This window comes from Xenopus tropicalis, chromosome 1 (genome assembly GCF_000004195.4).
Source record: "Xenopus tropicalis strain Nigerian chromosome 1, UCB_Xtro_10.0, whole genome shotgun sequence".
NCBI lineage: Eukaryota > Metazoa > Chordata > Amphibia > Anura > Pipidae > Xenopus > Xenopus tropicalis.
Genome location: NC_030677.2, coordinates 51302723 through 51320652, shown reverse-complemented (window position 1 = coordinate 51320652; position 17930 = coordinate 51302723). Strand labels below are relative to the sequence as shown.

Genomic DNA, 17930 nt, shown 5'->3' with positions numbered 1-17930 from the left:
TCCCCCTCCCATACTTATTTTTCATGGTAAGAGAGTAACAATAGAGCTGAATTGTCTCATTATAGTATTAACAGAAACTGTGAGAGAAATAGATAGTGTGAAGATTACGATTTAAGTTTAAAAATAGCCATGCGGGGTTGTGGTGCTAGTTCTTTTATATTCAGTGCTATTTCATTACCAAGAAAATGCCATGTGTTTCCATTGCCTTGGGGAATTTTGATCATGAACAGAGATTGTGTGCTTAGCTTTTAAACATTGCTTAATTCCAGTGCTGAATTCTAATAAGGATATAATATTTCAACCATGACAGTCAACTTGGTGATTTAAAAGGGTAAAATACCTCCCTTTTTACATGAGCCCATTCAGTTTGGCTTATGTAGAAGAGATGTATAAACACTATTTGAACATCAAGAAATAAAAATATATATATATTTTTTTTTTTTTTTTTTACGCAGGCGTATCTGATTTCACAGATTGAAAGGAAACCAATACTGTGAAAAATCCCAAAGCGACAATCATAACTTCTATTCTAATAGGCAGCAGAATTATCCAAATATATAAAACTGCTTAAAAAACTTGTGCATTGAACTTATGTGTGGGGGATGCAGGTTAGGTTACATAAAGGGTAATTTTAATATATATATATATATATATATAATATATAATATATATATATATAATATATATAAATAAATACTAGAAGGCTGAGGCTTTCTATACACACCCCTTTGTAGCTAAAGGTGGGCTATCACTCACTGATATTATCGTACGAAACGGGAGACAAGGCGACCAGTATCGGTAAAAGCCTTGGATATCGACTGAACATCGTAACATTAATGCTGAATTGTCAGGAGTTAAGAATTCCTCTGTTTTTACCTGCATATGTGACGGTTTAGCTCTTAACGTTAGTAGAGTGGACGAACAATCTTTCCCACTACCAATGATTGTGGAAAGATCGGAATTGTAGCATGTACGGCCACCTTAAAGGAGAAGGAAAGTAATTTTGGCATTTTACTGCCAATAGATTCTCAACATTAGTGCCACCCAGAAAGCTATATTTATTCTGCAGTAAGCATCACCGTACCTGAGTTAAGAGCCCTAGAAACTTTCTCTGTTTAAGATTGCAGCTGCCATTTTAGCTTGGTCTTTATAGCCTTATAGCTCAGTTTACACATTCCTAAGGGTGGGGGGAGTGAGTTTTATGAATTCTTATGAGAGGGGAGAGAATTGGGCAGACTCTGGCTCCACGAATGAAGGATTTTTCTGAGAAAGGAATTTTCATACCAAAGAACGTTTACAAAAAAGGAGAGAACAAATTGTGTGTTTCTTTTGGCTGTATTTCTGATGAAGCTTACTTAGATTTTACCTTTCCTTCTCCTTTAAGGGTTTACTTTATTTACCAGTGCTCCTAAATCTTTTGCCTGCATTTTGTCCTGTAACCTCTAGTTCAGGAGCGGCTAGACTTTTTTCATCGGCGATCGACCGATGACTCCTCCCCCAAGATGCAGCGTATGGTGCGCATTCACGGCGCACTTCTGCATCCCCCGGCTTCTTCTCGGTCCACCAGAAATTCACGGGGGATCAGCTGGTGGACAGCGATCGTCGTCTTGGCCACCATTGCTTTAGTTGATAATAACACAAACTTTCCAGTTAAGACCTAAATGTGTGCAGCTTATTGGAGACAAATGAGCAATGCACACAAAGTTTAGGAGGGAGGCAGTTTTCAGAAGCAGCAGATGGCTTGTATTAATGAGCATGACATAAAGTAAATCTGAGGGAAACTGTAGCATGAGGAATCATTTCTTTATAGATTGGGTGATATTTATTTCGCGTCGCCTTTTTACTGATCTTAAATATACTTTAAAGGGGACCTGTCACCCTATTTTCTATTGTGTTTGTTAAGCAAAATAAACTTCACTTACACTATATAAGTAATATAAATCTTGTTTCCTTCAGTCCTGGAATTACACAATCACAGCAAATAGGCAGGTGCTGTTTTGTGGACACTGTAATTAAGGCAAGCTTTGTATCACCCCAAAATCTTGTGTGTGTACCAGAAAAGGGGACCAGATGCCCAGGCCCATGCACTGGCTACACAATTGGATGGTTAGGAGGGAGGGGGAAAGTGTGAGCTGAATTGAAAGTTAAAGTTCTTGTTTACCCCGCCTCTATGCCTAAGGCGGGGCAGACAATATATGATTGGCAGCTGTGACTTTTAAATGCCTTTATAATGGGTTTGGATGTGTTAATATAAAAATTAATTTGGGTTTCTTGTTTAATTTGAAAAGGACCTTTATTATACAACTTTTTATATCTGGGTGACAGGTCCACTTTAAAGCGTTCACATTGACCTTAACAGACGGCCATATTCTGAGACAATTTGCACTTGGCCTTTCCTTTTGGTGGTTTTAATTAGCACACTTTATTCTGCAGCTCTCCAGATTGGAGTTTAAATTGTTAGATAGTACCTAATGTCCCACTTTCCCAATAAGCCAGTCAGGGGTGTCAATAACCTATTTAAAGATTAATAGGAGAGGGCCTAAATAAGAAATAAATTTAAAAAAAAAACTAGCCCTGTAGAGTGAGTCTGCTTTCTGTGGCCCCCAGTAATCGGATAGCATTTTTCAGGGTGCAGACATAAATAATAGCTGATCTTAAAAAGTAAAGATTATTACTGACTTTTAAATTAACTTTGTGTGTGGTAGAAAGTGCTATTCTGAGACAATATTATTATTAACATTTATTTATAAAGCACCAGCATATTCTGCAGCGCTGTACAATAAGTGGGTTTCATACATTGGACAAAGAAATCAATAACTGAGGTGAAGAGAGCCCTGCACAAAAGAGCTTACAATCTACAAGAAGAAAGGGTTGAGACACAAGGTGTGGGAATGGGCAAGACCAGAGTTGTGAGAGGTGTGGCACAGGGTATTGCTTTTAGCAGCACACTGAGGTCATGTTAAACTAAATTAGGGTAAGCTTCTCTAAATAAATGCCTTTTCAGTGATCTCCTTGAAGGTATAGAGATTGGGAGAAAGTCTGACAGATTGTGGGAGCAAATTCCAGAGAAGGGGGACAAAGTCTTGAATGCGAGTGTGTGACAAGGGAATGAGAGAGGAGTTGAGGAGCAGGTCAGTAGAGGAGCGTAACAAGTGGGTTGGATGGTATCTATAGAAATTCAGAGATGTAGGGTTGGGCAGAGTTATTCACTGCTTTGAATGTGAGAGTCATTAGTTTGAATTTTATCCTGGATGATAGGGGAAGTCAGTGCAGAGATTGGCACAGTGGCACGGCAGAGGAGGAGCGGTTGGAGAGGTGTATGAGCCTGGCAGCAGTATTCATTATGGACTGGAGAGGGGACAGTCTTTGGAGGGGAAGGCCAATTACAGTAGTCCAGACGAGATATTATAAGAGAGTGAATAAGAATTTTGGCACCATTTTAGGTGTTAAATGATCGTATTTTGGAAATATTTCTTAGGTGAAAGTTACATGATTTGATAAGTGACTGGATATGAGGAGTGAAGGACAGGGCAGAACTGAGGATAACCCCAAGACATCAGGCCTGGGGAGATGGGGTGAAGGTATAATTGTTAACCTTTATAGATACCTCAGGAACAATGTGGTGTTTGATGGGGGAAACATAACCAATTCAGTCTTAGAGAGGTTTAGTTTAAGGTAACGTTGGGACATACAAGTGGAGATAGCAGACAGGAAAGAAGAGACACGAGTTAGAAGCTCTGGGTTGAGATTAGGAGAGGAAAGATTTATCTGATTATCATCAGCATAGAGGTGGTACTGAAAGCCAAAAGAATTGATTCATTTGCCAAGTGAGGAGGTATAGAGAGAAAATAGTAAGGGGCCCAGGACAGAGTCTTGAGGAAACCCGACAGAAAGAGGCAAGGGAGAAGACAATTCACCATTGTAAGAGACACTGAAGGATCGATCTGAGAGATGAGATGAAAACCAGGATAAGGCAGTGTCATGAAGGCCAAGAGAGCGGAGAGACTGGAGGAGAAGAGGGTGATCCACAGTGTCAAAAGCAGCAGAGAGATCAAGAAGTATTAGTAGCGAGTAGTGTTTTTTGGCTTTAGCCGATAAGAGGTCATTTGTTAGTCGGGTTAGAGCAGTTTCGGTGGAGTGTTGTTGTCTAAAACTGGATTGTAGGGGATCCATGAGGTTATTGTCAGAGAGGAATAGTGTCAGTCGGTTGTAAGCTAGGCGCTCGAGTAGTTTAGAGATGAATGTGATCAAGAGAGGGGTTTTTCAGAATAGGGGTTACAAGTGCATGTTTCAGTTGGGATGGAAAGATTCCAGTAGAGAGCGAGAGATTGAATAGATAAGTTCAGGCTTTAATAAGACAGGGGTTGGCATTGCGTAGAAGTTTGGTAGGAATGGGATCAAGTGGGCAGGTAAATATGAAATTAGCCTTCATTTTTTTTATTTGTGGGTTTTCAATTATTAAAAAAAAAAAGACAGGCAAATAAAAACAAAAAACTAAAAAATGAAGCACGATTGGAAAGTTGATAAGAATCGGATATTCTATAGTATACTAAATATTCACTTAAAGGTGAACCACCCTTTTAAGGGGAACTGCATCTTTAATATCTGAATTACTTGCATTTCTCTTTTGCAGCTATCAAGCTCTCATATGAGGCTATAAGAATATTATTATTGCTACATTTTTTTATTTTTTTTTTACTTATAGGGGAGCTCCGGCTTCTGAAACCAAAATTTGTTCCTTCAAAACATGAATGAATGTAAATTTTATATGCTGAAATTAAGCTGCAAAACAGTTCTCTTTCTGTATCATTTGAAATCCTGGCAAGGGAGGAGGGACTGAAACGCTGATGTTACAAATTGTAACAACATCTCCACAGCTTATTGACGTCATGCAGGAACTACATAGCCCACAATGCATTCCTTATTGACATCACCTGTGCAGGGAATTGTGGGATTTGGAACTATTTTAATATTCATATTTTAATATACCAAGGACTGACATGTCAATGCCTCTTGTTCCATAACTGTAATGGAAAGCATTGCAATTTCAGAGGTGCTTTAACTGATTGTATATTCTCTAAAGGTGTTTGAAGCAGTGATTGTTTGGGTAAATCATGACACAGAAGTTCGGCAGGAGCATATGTCTCACCTCATGGAACATGTACGTCTCCCGCTGCTATCCCGGGACTATCTTGTACAGGTAGGTACTGTATCCTGTTGCATGTACTGCTGCTTCCTGGATACTTAAATGTTCTAAACGCATTTACTCATATTTTATGGTTTTCTGCTTTTTATTTATTTTTTGTTATTTCTTAGAGCTTTCTGGTTCTCAATATAAATTTAAAGGATATATCTCTCATCTGTATATATAAAATGATATCCGAGATCAGTGGTGTTACTTGGTTGCGCCGGGCACCCCTGCAGAAAAAACTTAGGACTTGTTTGAAAATCGGATGATGTTTTAGGTCACACGTAGAACATTTTAAAGCATTCACAAACTTTCAAGCCTTTTAGTAAAGTGGGTCCTTCTTGAAACTTGCCATAAGCTGATAAATCTGAACTCCACCTAGTTATCGTCTGATTGTAGAGGTAAGATGATTGTAGAGGTAAGATTATGTACAGAGATGAGGAGAAATCTCCCCTCCCTAAAGGTGGTCATACACCTTAAGGATCCGCTCATTTGGTGAGGTTGCCAAATGAGCTGAGTTTTCTCCCAATATGCCCACCTAAGGTGGGCAATATTGTGCTAATTCACTTGGCCTATTATTACAACAACAGGTATAGGAGCTGTTGGAGTGAGAACTACATCAGTGAGCCGATCCGAAGGAAAAAAAAAACCTGCCTTATCGACACCTTTTCAGCCAGATTTTGGTCAGGTAGGACCATTAGGGGTCCGCCATACACAGGCAGATAAGCTGCCGAAGGACTTGAGTCGGCAGCTTAAATCTGAATGTGTATGGCCAACTTTAGCCTCACCCAAGGAGTAGGACCACCACTCTATAGAGTGACTTCCTCAAATTCATCGGTCATTTTAACTTCCTTGATGTATATTATACATATAACGGTGTTATTTTTTTTATAATTCATAATTCCAAAACAAAGACAGAAATATGGCACAGCAAGAAATGCCTTCTGTGACAGAGAAAAATCATCTTGTAACTTCCTTGCTGCATTATTGCATTGTACTGTGTGTATTTTTTATGTCCTATTCAGTGATTATATTCCCATGGAAACAAAGATCATTTTATGTTTTGTAAGCTGTGTTTGCAGCAGAGTTCTCTTTGCTGTGGGTGTGCACATTACATTTTTATGCAGTTCAGTTGTCTGTCTTAGGGTGAAGACACACAGAGCTACCAGTAGCAGCTACTTGTTGCAGCAACTAAAATAGATGATGCTGATCATTTACTGATAACAGTCTCTACGTGTGTTTTAGCAATTCTTAGTATTGCCAATTTTCTGGCGTTTAGTAGCCATGACAAGTAGCTGCTACTAAGTAGCTCAGTGTGTCTTCACCCTTACCTTGTGTGTATTCTCAAACGCAAACCCTTGAGGTAAGATTGCATGGAAGTACCTTTTACAACAGTTACTTACCACTGACTAGAAAGATGTCATTTCTCTACCTTAAATGGTTCATAGTTTGTGCATGTCTTAATAGATAAAATGAAAAAATAGGCAATAATGGAGAATAAGGACTGTGTTAATATTTGCTATAATGCAGTTTGTGGTATTGTTTTTATAGAGGGTTGAAGAAGAGACACTGGTGAAAAACAGCAGTGCCTGCAAGGATTACCTCATTGAAGCTATGAAGTATCACCTACTCCCAGGTGATCAACGCACATTGATAAAAAGTGCCCGAACCAGACAAAGGACACCCGTCAGCATGCCAAAGGTAACATTATTTCATATGTTTTGTTTTTTTATTTTATAGATAAACCTCTAACCATTATCTTTAGCAGGCACTAGTTAGTGTAGTTCAAGTTCATTAAAAAATATAGGATAGAGAGTGATTTTGTGCGTCAAGTGAAAGTCCTGATAACAAAATCTAATATAAGCAGCAGGTTCCTTGCTTCATCGCTAGTGCAGAGAGTGCAATTGCAATTTCCTCTCTTTTAGGGATACACTGAATCCAGGATAAGGTTCGGGTTTCAGCCAAGATTCAGCTTTTTCAGCAGTATTCTGCCGAATCATGCTCCTGGCCAAACCAAAGCCTTTAAATCACATGATATTTTGTCACATTTTGAAGTTTTGAAAAATTTTCACCATACACTGCACGTGTGAATCTCTTTACCCTTAATTATCCTAATTTGCATATGCAAATTAGGTTTGGTATTCAGCCAAAGCTTTCACAAGGGGTTCGGCCAAATCCGAAGATAGCTTTTTGCCGCCCCTGGTAACTTGTGGGCTGATGCCACCTGAAGAGAGTTTCTCAACCGCCTTATAACATCAGCGACCCTGCTACATATTAAGATTAGGAGGTAGCCTGTACAGGGTGTTCCAAAATGGACACAGTCTTTTGCTTTCAGTTTACACATTACTAAAGTGATAATGACGTAGGGAATGGTAGGCCCAAAGCCTTGATGGGTTTAAGGTGACATCTTCATTATGATTCTCTAGCAATTCATGACTTTTTAATTTTTTTCATATATCTACACTGAAAGGCTGAATTTTGTGAATGTCTATAGATTATGTGCATACTGTAAATTTCAATATCAGAGTTCAGTAATGTGGTTTCTTTTCAGCTAATGGTAGTTGTTGGAGGTCAGGCTCCTAAGGCTATACGCAGTGTGGAATGCTATGATTTCAAAGAGGAGCAGTGGCACCAGTTGGCTGAACTGCCATCAAGGAGATGCAGATCAGGTATGTTTCAACATAATCAACTCCACTGTTAACCAATCCAAATACAAAACTGAATTAATATGAGGCTTATACAAAATGGTTATTGGCATTGTGATAAGACATTTTGTTTCTTGTTTAGCTAAAAATATTGTATAAATGTCATTCTTGTCTTGGTGAACTTGTATTTCTTTATTTCATTTAAGGTTTCCTTTATTACTTACCCATTCTGCATATCTTTTACATCACACACTAGCAGAGAGAATGGCAATTTGTCCCCCTTTCGATACTTTTGTGTGAGCACTGACAGGACTGTAATACATCTGACATGCTCAAGTGTGCATTTTGTGTACAGTGAGCAGTGGATTTCAGTCATGTGAATGCACACAAATGTAGCAGATGGGAGAGTAAATGAGTTCTTTCTACTATCAGTGGAGAAAATGAGATGTGTGCCAGTAGCCTGAGAGGATATTGGCACAGTTGTTTATTTCGCTGCCACTAGGTGGAGCATGCAATATACCAGTTAAGAAAAAAAAAAAAAAAAAATCGGAAATAATCTTTAAAAAATGCTATTACTGCCAAGACTTCAGGCATCCCTGGAATAAGTCTTCTTCATACTACTACCTGAGTAATAGAACATAGCCAAAAACAAACCTGCTCGATCAACACCTGGTTGATTTTTCAGCCAGATATCTATCGGGAGGCCCATCAGGGTGCATGGGGGGCTGCTGGGAAATGAGTACAAAATTTACACCCGCTATCTTTCATTAGAATATATATTCCATAGGTGATTTTAAACAGACATGGATTTTTGGTACCTCTTTTGTCTTTAATATTGGCTGTTATAATTGCTGAATATGTAACAAGACCATGTTGTTCCAGGTGTGGTGTACATGTCTGGCCATGTATTTGCTGTTGGAGGATTTAATGGCTCACTTAGGGTGCGCACAGTAGATTCTTATGACCCCGTAAAGGACCAATGGACAAGTGTGGCCAACATGCAAGACAGGAGAAGCACTTTAGGAGCAGCTGTTTTGAATGGGCTCTTGTATGCGGTTGGAGGATTTGATGGGAGTACAGGTAATTTAACCTGCTGTAAAAATGCTGATTTCTATTAAATTCCCTTTGCAGGCAGCACCGTGCGTACCCTCAGGCTCTTGTATTTGATAAATAGATAGATATACAGTATACAAATAAAGATAAAGTTGTATAGAAACTTATGTGTTAGTAAAGTTACCTAATATTTTTATATGCCAAACCCTCAATATTTTTGGCACACAAGTGAGTTTTGCTATCGCAAGATTCCATTACATAATAGCTGAAGGAATTGCATTGTTTTGTAGGTCTTGCAACAGTGGAAGCATACAATATAAAAGCAAACGAGTGGTTTCATGTTGCACCAATGAACACTAGGAGGAGCAGTGTTGGTGTAGGCGTCGTTGGAGGTACGTTCTGCCTGTAAATAACTGGTTTCATTATTGTGTACTTTCATGTCAAGATAGGATTAGCATTGTGTTGTTCCAGATAGAGACAGCAAAGTGTGTTTAGCAGTCTCATTTACAAGTCTTCAAGCTGTCGATCTTTGGCTGTTACTGAAGTTAGATTTTGGCAGGCGCTGGAAAGCCACAAGATATAAAGACTTCTCTGTATTTTAGTTCATATGACCAAACCAGATGCAAGTGAGGCAGGAATATTTTGAACATGTGAACATTCTGCACCACATAAATATTTGAACCTGCACTTGCAAACAATAGTCCTTATCATGCTAATAAAGTCTTACTTGTCTTCACCAATCCTCCACCGTCCTCGGCATACTTTGCAGAGGGGTGCTGTGACTAGGTACTGTAAAGATGGCACCATATTAACATGTATACCACTTGTCTTGAAAAACTCATGAAAACAGTGTTATAGCCATTGCCAAACTTGGTCATTTATGAAGACATTTAAGACATTGTAATATGTAATTGTATGTTTACATGTGAGGGAACTTATAATTTGTCTAGATAATTTATTTAATTTGAACAACTGCACGCAGATGGACATATACAGTGTGTAGGGCCAAATCCCTGATACATATTACTATTAATAGCTAGCAAAATACAATTTTTATATACATGAAGAATTAAAATGGGTAAAATTATTAAAAAGGGAATAGTCCAGTGCAGTACACACAGCAGCAAATCACATATTTGCTTTGATTCTCTGAATACCAGTAGACTAGACTGTTTGTTACTTGCTACATATAGCCATCTTGTCATGTGCTGTGACTTCTGTACTGGCAAAAAAATATCCATGAATGATATTCGCATTTCATTTCCTGCTTATAATCCCCTTTTTTGCTGGTGTTGGCCATTACAGGCATGCTGTATGCTGTCGGGGGTTATGACGGTGCATCTCGACAGTGCCTGAGCACAGTTGAATGTTACAACCCAAGTACAAATGAATGGAGTTACATTACAGAAATGGGCACAAGAAGGAGCGGAGCAGGTAACTAAGATCTTTCTTTACTGCTTTTATTCAAGCAAGGTGATTGGGAAATATTTTCAAGTGTTTGGAGCTTGGAAAAACACAGCTGGAAAAACAGAACTCACATTGCTACTTGTGAGTACTCAAATGAGAATGATCCCTTACATAAAAGTATTTATAGACAGCCATCCCTCCCATACACAAACGGCACCAGTTTGCCCCCACATCTGCCCAGCTTTCCTTACCTGTTGATAAAAAGCACAGTAGCATGGCAAGGTTGAAGAGCGCCATCTCGCAGCACTAAATCTTCACCTGTAAGTGATCACCGACATATGCAGTTGAAGCCATGCTGACTACTGAAGAGAGGATTCAGTAGCACAACATGGTCCCTTCAAGCCCACTGTGATACTGTCAACAGGTAAGGAAAACTGGGCAGAATTTGGGGGAAGACTGGTGCTGTTTGGGTGGGGGAGGGATGGCTGTCCAGGAATATTAGCTATTATGTGAGGCTTTTAATAACCTTTAAGCAGTGCTTGAAGTCCTGATTTTATTTGTAGGCTTCTTCTTTTGCTATCAAGCTGTACATTGAATTAAATCTCATGCAAAGCCTGTATAGTCACAGCAAGATTGTATTCAGTTGAGTGGTAAAGAATAAAAGCCGAACAAACTGAAAGTAAATTGTTTCTGAATAAAGTTATCACGTCTACTATAATTCATGATGTTTTGACATACAGGCTGTCCATTAGGAAATATTGCATATTACACATTTATTTTAATGGGTCAAAATTAGAAGGTGAGGATATTCTGAGTCAAATTGCAAAAGGTGTCAAACCCTGTGTAACCCTTTAAGTTCATGGGAAAGCAGGATCCTGCTTTTGCATTACATTGGGGAGTAGGTTGCCAGACAAAGTAACTTGAGGTCAGAGTGGATTGAGAAATGCAGATACGTTTTTTTTTCTGCTGTTTTTCACCCAAGTACTGTAAAAAGAATCTTACCCTTGAATTACTCAATGTCAGGAGTGGCTAGGGGTTCCCAGGAGCAGCCAGGCAACATAAATCCCTTCCTGCAGGAGATCTTTGAGGAGGGAAACATAATGGTGCTGCTGCTTGGTGCAAAAAGGTTGGGGAGAGTACTTACTGAATGCCAGAAAGAAGTTCCCCATTGCCCATAAGAGGGCAGCAAAGTCTAATACAAAGTAGGCTAAAATTAATACAGGTAAGGGATCTGTTATCCGCAAGCCATTATCCAGAAAGTTCCAAATTACAAAAAGGCCATCTTTTATAGACTCCATTATAAGCAAATAATTCTAATTGTTAAAAATGATTTCCTTTTTCTCTGTAATTATAAAACATTGTCTTGTGCTTAACCTTAACTAAGATATAATTCTTATTGGAGGGAAAACATGCTTGTTGGGTTTATTCAGTATTTAAATGATTTGCGTTATGGAGATGCAAATTATGGAAAGTTCCCTTATCCAGAAAACCCCAGGTCCCGAGCATTCTGAATTACAGTTCCCATACCTGTACAGTTAATGACATCTTGTTATCTCTTTCTACCTGTCATAATAAAGCAGCATTGTAAAAGAGATTTTAGGGCACTTGGAACTTTTATAACACACCAAGCCCTCTATCTCATCTGCTTACCAGTCAGCCCCTCAAATATGTAGTGAGGCCATCACCATGAAAACAGAGACAGCTGAGTGAAAATGCCTCAAAACTTCCTTGTCAAAATGACTTGATGCATTAGCTTTTTAATATTCTGTATAATTTGTCATTGTTAAATACATTGCAGAGACTTGTGCACAAAATAACTCTAGGTACAAATCATAGAAGAGCTTTGTGCCAGAGAAAAAGCAGCTTTCCTTGTGCCACTGCATGAATTAATATTTATATATTCAAGGTAGTTAGAGGTAAACCCTCAAAGGGAAATGTATAGATATCTCTTCCTTACTGTCGGCAGGGAATGAGCTAAAAAATATCCAATAGTAAGCTAGCTGCTAATGTCCCAGTGATTCCCAGCTGGTAGTGTTTGTGTTAATTGTTTATGGCTTGCATTATTTTAAAGATATATCAGATTACCTCCTGCCAGGGTGCTTTTCTCTTTGTGCTTGAAGAAAGGTCTTACCCTTCATTTATTTTACAGATCAGTTTAGCAAGAAGTGTTTTTTACCCACAGTGCTACAATTCTTAGTGCTGAAGGATAAAGGCACATGTGGCTTTTTTCCACCAGCAGAGAAAATTACAAACAGCACTGAATTCCGGCCAGAACATACTGAAGGCTCCTTTATCAACACTGGGCAAATTTGCCTATTGGCAGTAACCCAAAGCAACCAATCGGTTACCATTAGCCTTATGTTTACAGCAGCCACACAGACAGCACCATGGGAATTACCTTGATTAAGAAGAATGGAAGGTGGGAAATGGGATGGTTCAGAATCTAAAGCTGGCCATACATGCACTGATAATATCGTATGAAACCTCGTTTCGTACGATATTCGGTGCGTGTATGGCAAGTCGGTGAGTCGACTGATATCGCAGGATGCTGCTGATATCGGTCGACTCGCCGATCGGGACGGTTAAAAGATTTTGATCGGGTGCCATAGAAGGAGCCTGAGCAAAATCTGCCGTCAGGGCTGAATCGGCAGAAGGAGGTAGAAATCCTATTGTTTCTACCTCCTTATCTGCCGTTTCAGTCCTTAGTGGCAGATTGTACGATCTTTCGTGTAACCGATGGTCGCACAAAAGATCTAAAATTGCCACGTGTGTGGCCACCTTTAGTTAGACCCATTTCATGATGCCGTGTTTTATATGCAGGTAAAAAATGGCCTGAATCATACTTCTACATACTCTGGACAAAACAAATAGTCATTCAGTGCCTTATGGGGTTAACCTGGAGTTGTCTTCAGTTATATAACTAGAACTGCTTATTCCAATGTCAGGTTTTGTAGAAATGGAACTTGATAGAGTACCGTGCATCAATCCACCCTAGCAACAATGGGTGACAAGGTTTGGTTAAAACCCATGGGTGAAAAAAAAAAAAAACTTCTCAGAGACAAAGTCTTACCCCCATATGTAATAAAAGGCACTAAGCTTGCCCAGGAGCAGTAACCCCCTTAGTAAGTTTAGGCAGCCTGTGAGGCCAAACCAGACTGTCCAATGCTGTCAGTCTGGAAAGCTCAGTTATGCTGTGCTGTAAAAGAGCAATTGCCCTGTTGCATTCCTCTAAAGCAGGGGTGGCCAATACGTCGATCGCAATCCACCAGTCGATCCCCCATGGATTTCTGGTGGACCACGATCAAGCCAGTGATGCACATCAGGAGCAGTAACCCCCTTAGTAAGTTTAGGCAACCTGTGAGGCCAAACCAGACTGTCCAATGCTGTCAGTCTGGAAAGCACAGTTATGCTGTGCTGTAAAATAGCAATTGCCCTGTTGCATTCCTCTAAAGCAGGGGTGGCCAATACGTCGATCGCGATCCACCAGTCGATCCCACATGGATTTCTGGTGGACCTCGATCAAGCCGGTGATGCACAACGGTCCGGTCGATCGCGACCGCCACCCCTGCCCTAAAGCAGTGTTTGTGTGGTGTTGTTATTTTGAGTCAAGTATAGATATTTGGGGGTGCATATAAGGCGAGATTCTAATCCCATGGAATCAGACGGGTAAGGGGTAAAGGGAAAAATGTCCCACATTCTCAGCAAAGAAAAAAAATGTATGCTTCTTTGCAAGTCACGTTAGTGATGGTTCACTGATTGTTGATGCATGACTGCTCACTGTTGTATGCAAATACTTTTTTCGTTTTGTATCATTTTTGTAGGTGTTGGCGTCTTAAATGGCTTATTGTATGCTGTTGGTGGACACGATGGTCCTTTGGTGAGGAAAAGTGTGGAGGTTTTTGATCCCTCAACGAATACGTGGAAGCAAGTGGCAGATATGAACATGTGCCGAAGGAATGCAGGTTAAATATCTGTTTCTGGTACTTGCAGAATGATTTTTGGAATACCTTGGCCTGCTTTATTAAAACCTACAGGCCTGTATCATGACATTAATTTGTGGGGGGGTTCAACCTCCGTGTGCGACACCTGCAGTTTTGGCACATTTTTTGTGCAGTTTACATTCTTGCCGGTGGGATAGCATTGTGGGGAGATTAGTGACCTGTGGTAACGAAGATTTATCGCGGGTAGACTAATCTCCCCGTCTGCCACTGCCCTCAGGGTGGAGACACGCAGTGATTAGTCCTTGCAACTTTTTAAAAAATTGGGCGCATGTGGTTTTCGCCGCGTGGATTAGTTGCCGCATGTCTTTTCCCTTAAGGTAAAAACCTGAAATGGAACCATAAGCTCTGTCGCAAAGAATGTGAGACAGCCCCAGACAATTAGGGGGGCATTTAGCAACGATAATTGTTTTTTTTTCATGATTTGTATTTTTTTGAGCAAAAATATGATTTTGTCACAGAAAAGAACATGATTTGTACGCAATTTATTATGTGACAAAATCGCAACAAATCAGAAAGAAAAAATGCCATCTAAAATCTGTCAAGATCATGTAGAAGTGGCAGGTATATTTACAATTTTTTACAAAATCTTTCTGATACCAAAGGTCATTTTAGGTAAAAAGGTAAGGTTTAATAGACACGCACGTGGGTTCTGCGCAAAATATAGTCAGAACCCCAGAAATGGCAGCATTATAGACTGTGACATGATAGCATACAACATAATTATGTATGAGTATGGGTGTTACCAATTCGAACAAAGAACTGTACTTATGCCACAACAGGTGGCGCAGCCCTAAAGGCCAAACCAAGGCTGGCTTGACAACCTCATCCATCCAAGTCAGGGAGGCGGTGCCTGCAGCTGGGCTTTAAACAATAACACAGTCCATAGGTGATAAGACCTGCTTTAGAGCTTTAACTCCGTTGGTACCGGAATGAAGGGTAACATGAATTGCTTCATGGCATCCTTCATGGACCATTGAAGGGGGGCATTGGAAATCTGCCTACACCAAATTTATTCTCTATCATGAGTTTAGTTGTAGTTACAAAAAACTCTAAAACCCCTAAAATATGAAAGTTTATAAATGTTCCCTTATTTTTTGGGTGAAATTTTACCATCTGCATTATGCATGCAGGCAGGCAGTGCTCCCCTGGCATGCACACATTTTGAAGCCACCGCACACAACAAATTGTGGTGTACACAAAGAATTTTATTCTGACCTGTACATGGGTTTAAAATGTGCACACAACAGAATAGCCAAGAAGGATTTAGAGGGGCTAAAGCTAACCAAAGAATTGGGCTAGAAGTGCTACACCTTTTATATTTTGGGCTTCTGTACCAGCTCAAGGCCATAACAGTGCTTTTCCTTCCAGTATCTCCCCATTTTCTCTTCTAATTCACGGCACATGTTCTGGGCTGCTGCCAGTTAGCTGCCCAACTCTTGGATTACAATGTAATTTACATACAATGCTGACTAGTTGTTATTCAGATTTGCATTAAATGTATGAATAGAAACTAGTGCACTAGAATTCTAATCAATCAGAAATGGTTGATTACTGCTTAATTAGCCCTGTAATATCAGCTTCTATGAGATGTAAACTTCACTTTCTGTTAATATATGGATGGTTTATTATAACCCCTAAGAGCTTAGCGTCTCCTCAGTAGTCCAGAGGACAGTGCCGCAGTGCCACTGACACTCAAAAAGATGTCCCACCAAGATCTTTAGTGGGGAGCTGATGTGAAAGCATGGAACATTATTGTTATAGGGCATCAAAACCTAAGAGTTTGGCATAAAAATTACAGCACTATAACTAGGCATGTTCTTTTTTAGTTGTTGCATAACATTGTCCCTTTTTCATAATACATACACTTCTCTGTCTTTCTTTCAATACTGATTATAAAATTAATGATTAATCCATCTGACTGATAGTTTGGCAGGTTGATAATGATCACTGTATAGAAGGGTAAGGACAGAACTATTTCATTTTCAGTAGGCATTTGGATGTTCATTTGTCTCTCTGTGTAGGTTGTTACATGATGCAGCAATAGCTAGTATGTATCCCAAGCTGTACTAGCTTGTTTCTTGGGAGCCAATGTACCACCATTCAACTTTCTAAGCTATAAGTATGCATGTGTGTGTGTACATACATGTAACTGTATATACTGTGTGTAGATAATGCGAGAGTGCACTGTCCTTGAACAGCTGACTGCATTATCTGTGTATAGATAAGATAAATGCAGCATTTCTGTCCTCTGATTTTAATTGTTTTGGTTTTTTTTAATAAATTATCAGCATGTTTGCATTCTCGCAGCAGCCCCATATTAAATGTACAGTAACACCAAAAAAAATGAAAGTGTTTTAAAAGTATTTGAAATATAATGTACTCTTGCCCTGAACTGGTATAACGGGTGTGTTTGCTTCAGAAACATGAATAGAGTTTATATATAAACAAAGCTGCTGTGTAGCCATGGGGGCAGCCATTCAGCTTTGAATAGGGCTAAAAGTGGCCATACATGGGCCATTCAGTTGCAGGTATCGGTCCTTTAGACCTATTCGGCAGCTTATCTGCCCATGTATTGGCACCATCGACAGGCCTCCCCGACCAACTTCTGGCCTGAAATTGGCCAGATCTCGATCGGGCGGGTTTTATTCCTCTGTCTGATCGTGGACTGCATCGGCTCTTTGATTCGGTTCCTATGCCCGCCATTTTAATTAGATCGTTTTGGCCCTGGGTGGGCCTGTAGGTGGGCATATCAGGAGACGATAAAGATTGCTTGGCGACCTCACCAAGGCTTTTACAGTGTATGGCCACCTTAAGTGGAACAGGTTAAATAAAAGATAACATATAAGCTCTGTAGAATCCCAATACAGAGATGCACATTTTCTTCTTTTTCTGCTTTGAATGGCTCTCCCCATGGCTACACAGCGGCTTAACTATATAAACTAATAGTGTTTCTGAAGCAATCACACCTGGTTTACCAGTGCAGGGCAACAGTACATTATATTTTAATTACTTTGAAACACTTTAGTTTTTGGCATTACCACTGATTGCAGGAAAGATAGTTTGTTCCCTCTATTGACGTTTAGGGCTGAATCATCAGATATGGAGGTTGAAACAATAGGCATTTTATCTCCACCTGACGATTCAGCCCTAAACGCAGAGTTTGCTCCGGCGCTCAATCAAAATCTTTTGACCCGCCAAGACGACAAATATCTGAAGCTTTTGCGATATCGGTCAGCTTGTCGATCCGCCATACACGCACCTAATATCATATGAAACAAGGTTTCGTATGATACTATCAGTGCATGTATGGGCAGCTTTACAGTTCTAATATTTTTGTCACATATTACCTTAGGCCTTTTTATTTATTTATTTATTATGCCAGTCAGCAGTTAAATGAGGTAACAAATAAAAATGCTTTATATGATTGTATCTCTATAATTTTCAGGTGTTTGTGCTGTGGAAGGAATGTTATATGTTGTTGGAGGTGATGATGGCTCATGTAACTTGGCATCTGTGGAATATTACAACTCAACCACTGACAAATGGACACTCTTGCCATCCTGTATGAGCACAGGGAGGAGTTATGCAGGTAAATGTTTTTATGCAGTTTCCGGAGCTGAAAGCTTATGTTTTCAA

General features: G+C 39.6%; 1 protein-coding gene across 3 annotated transcripts in view; it reads left to right on the top strand.

The window, feature by feature from the left end:
- klhl2 (kelch like family member 2) overlaps positions 1–17930 on the top strand; it is a 63541-nt gene that overhangs the window by 43918 nt on the left and 1693 nt on the right. For all 3 annotated transcript variants that reach the window (XM_002934752.5, XM_012955640.3, XM_012955641.3), the window contains exons 7-14: positions 5084–5200; positions 6740–6889; positions 7740–7857; positions 8716–8913; positions 9177–9278; positions 10192–10320; positions 14115–14255; positions 17740–17883. In XM_002934752.5, coding sequence (XP_002934798.2) covers positions 5084–5200; positions 6740–6889; positions 7740–7857; positions 8716–8913; positions 9177–9278; positions 10192–10320; positions 14115–14255; positions 17740–17883 — 1099 coding nt within the window. The remainder of the gene's footprint in view (positions 1–5083; positions 5201–6739; positions 6890–7739; positions 7858–8715; positions 8914–9176; positions 9279–10191; positions 10321–14114; positions 14256–17739; positions 17884–17930) is intronic.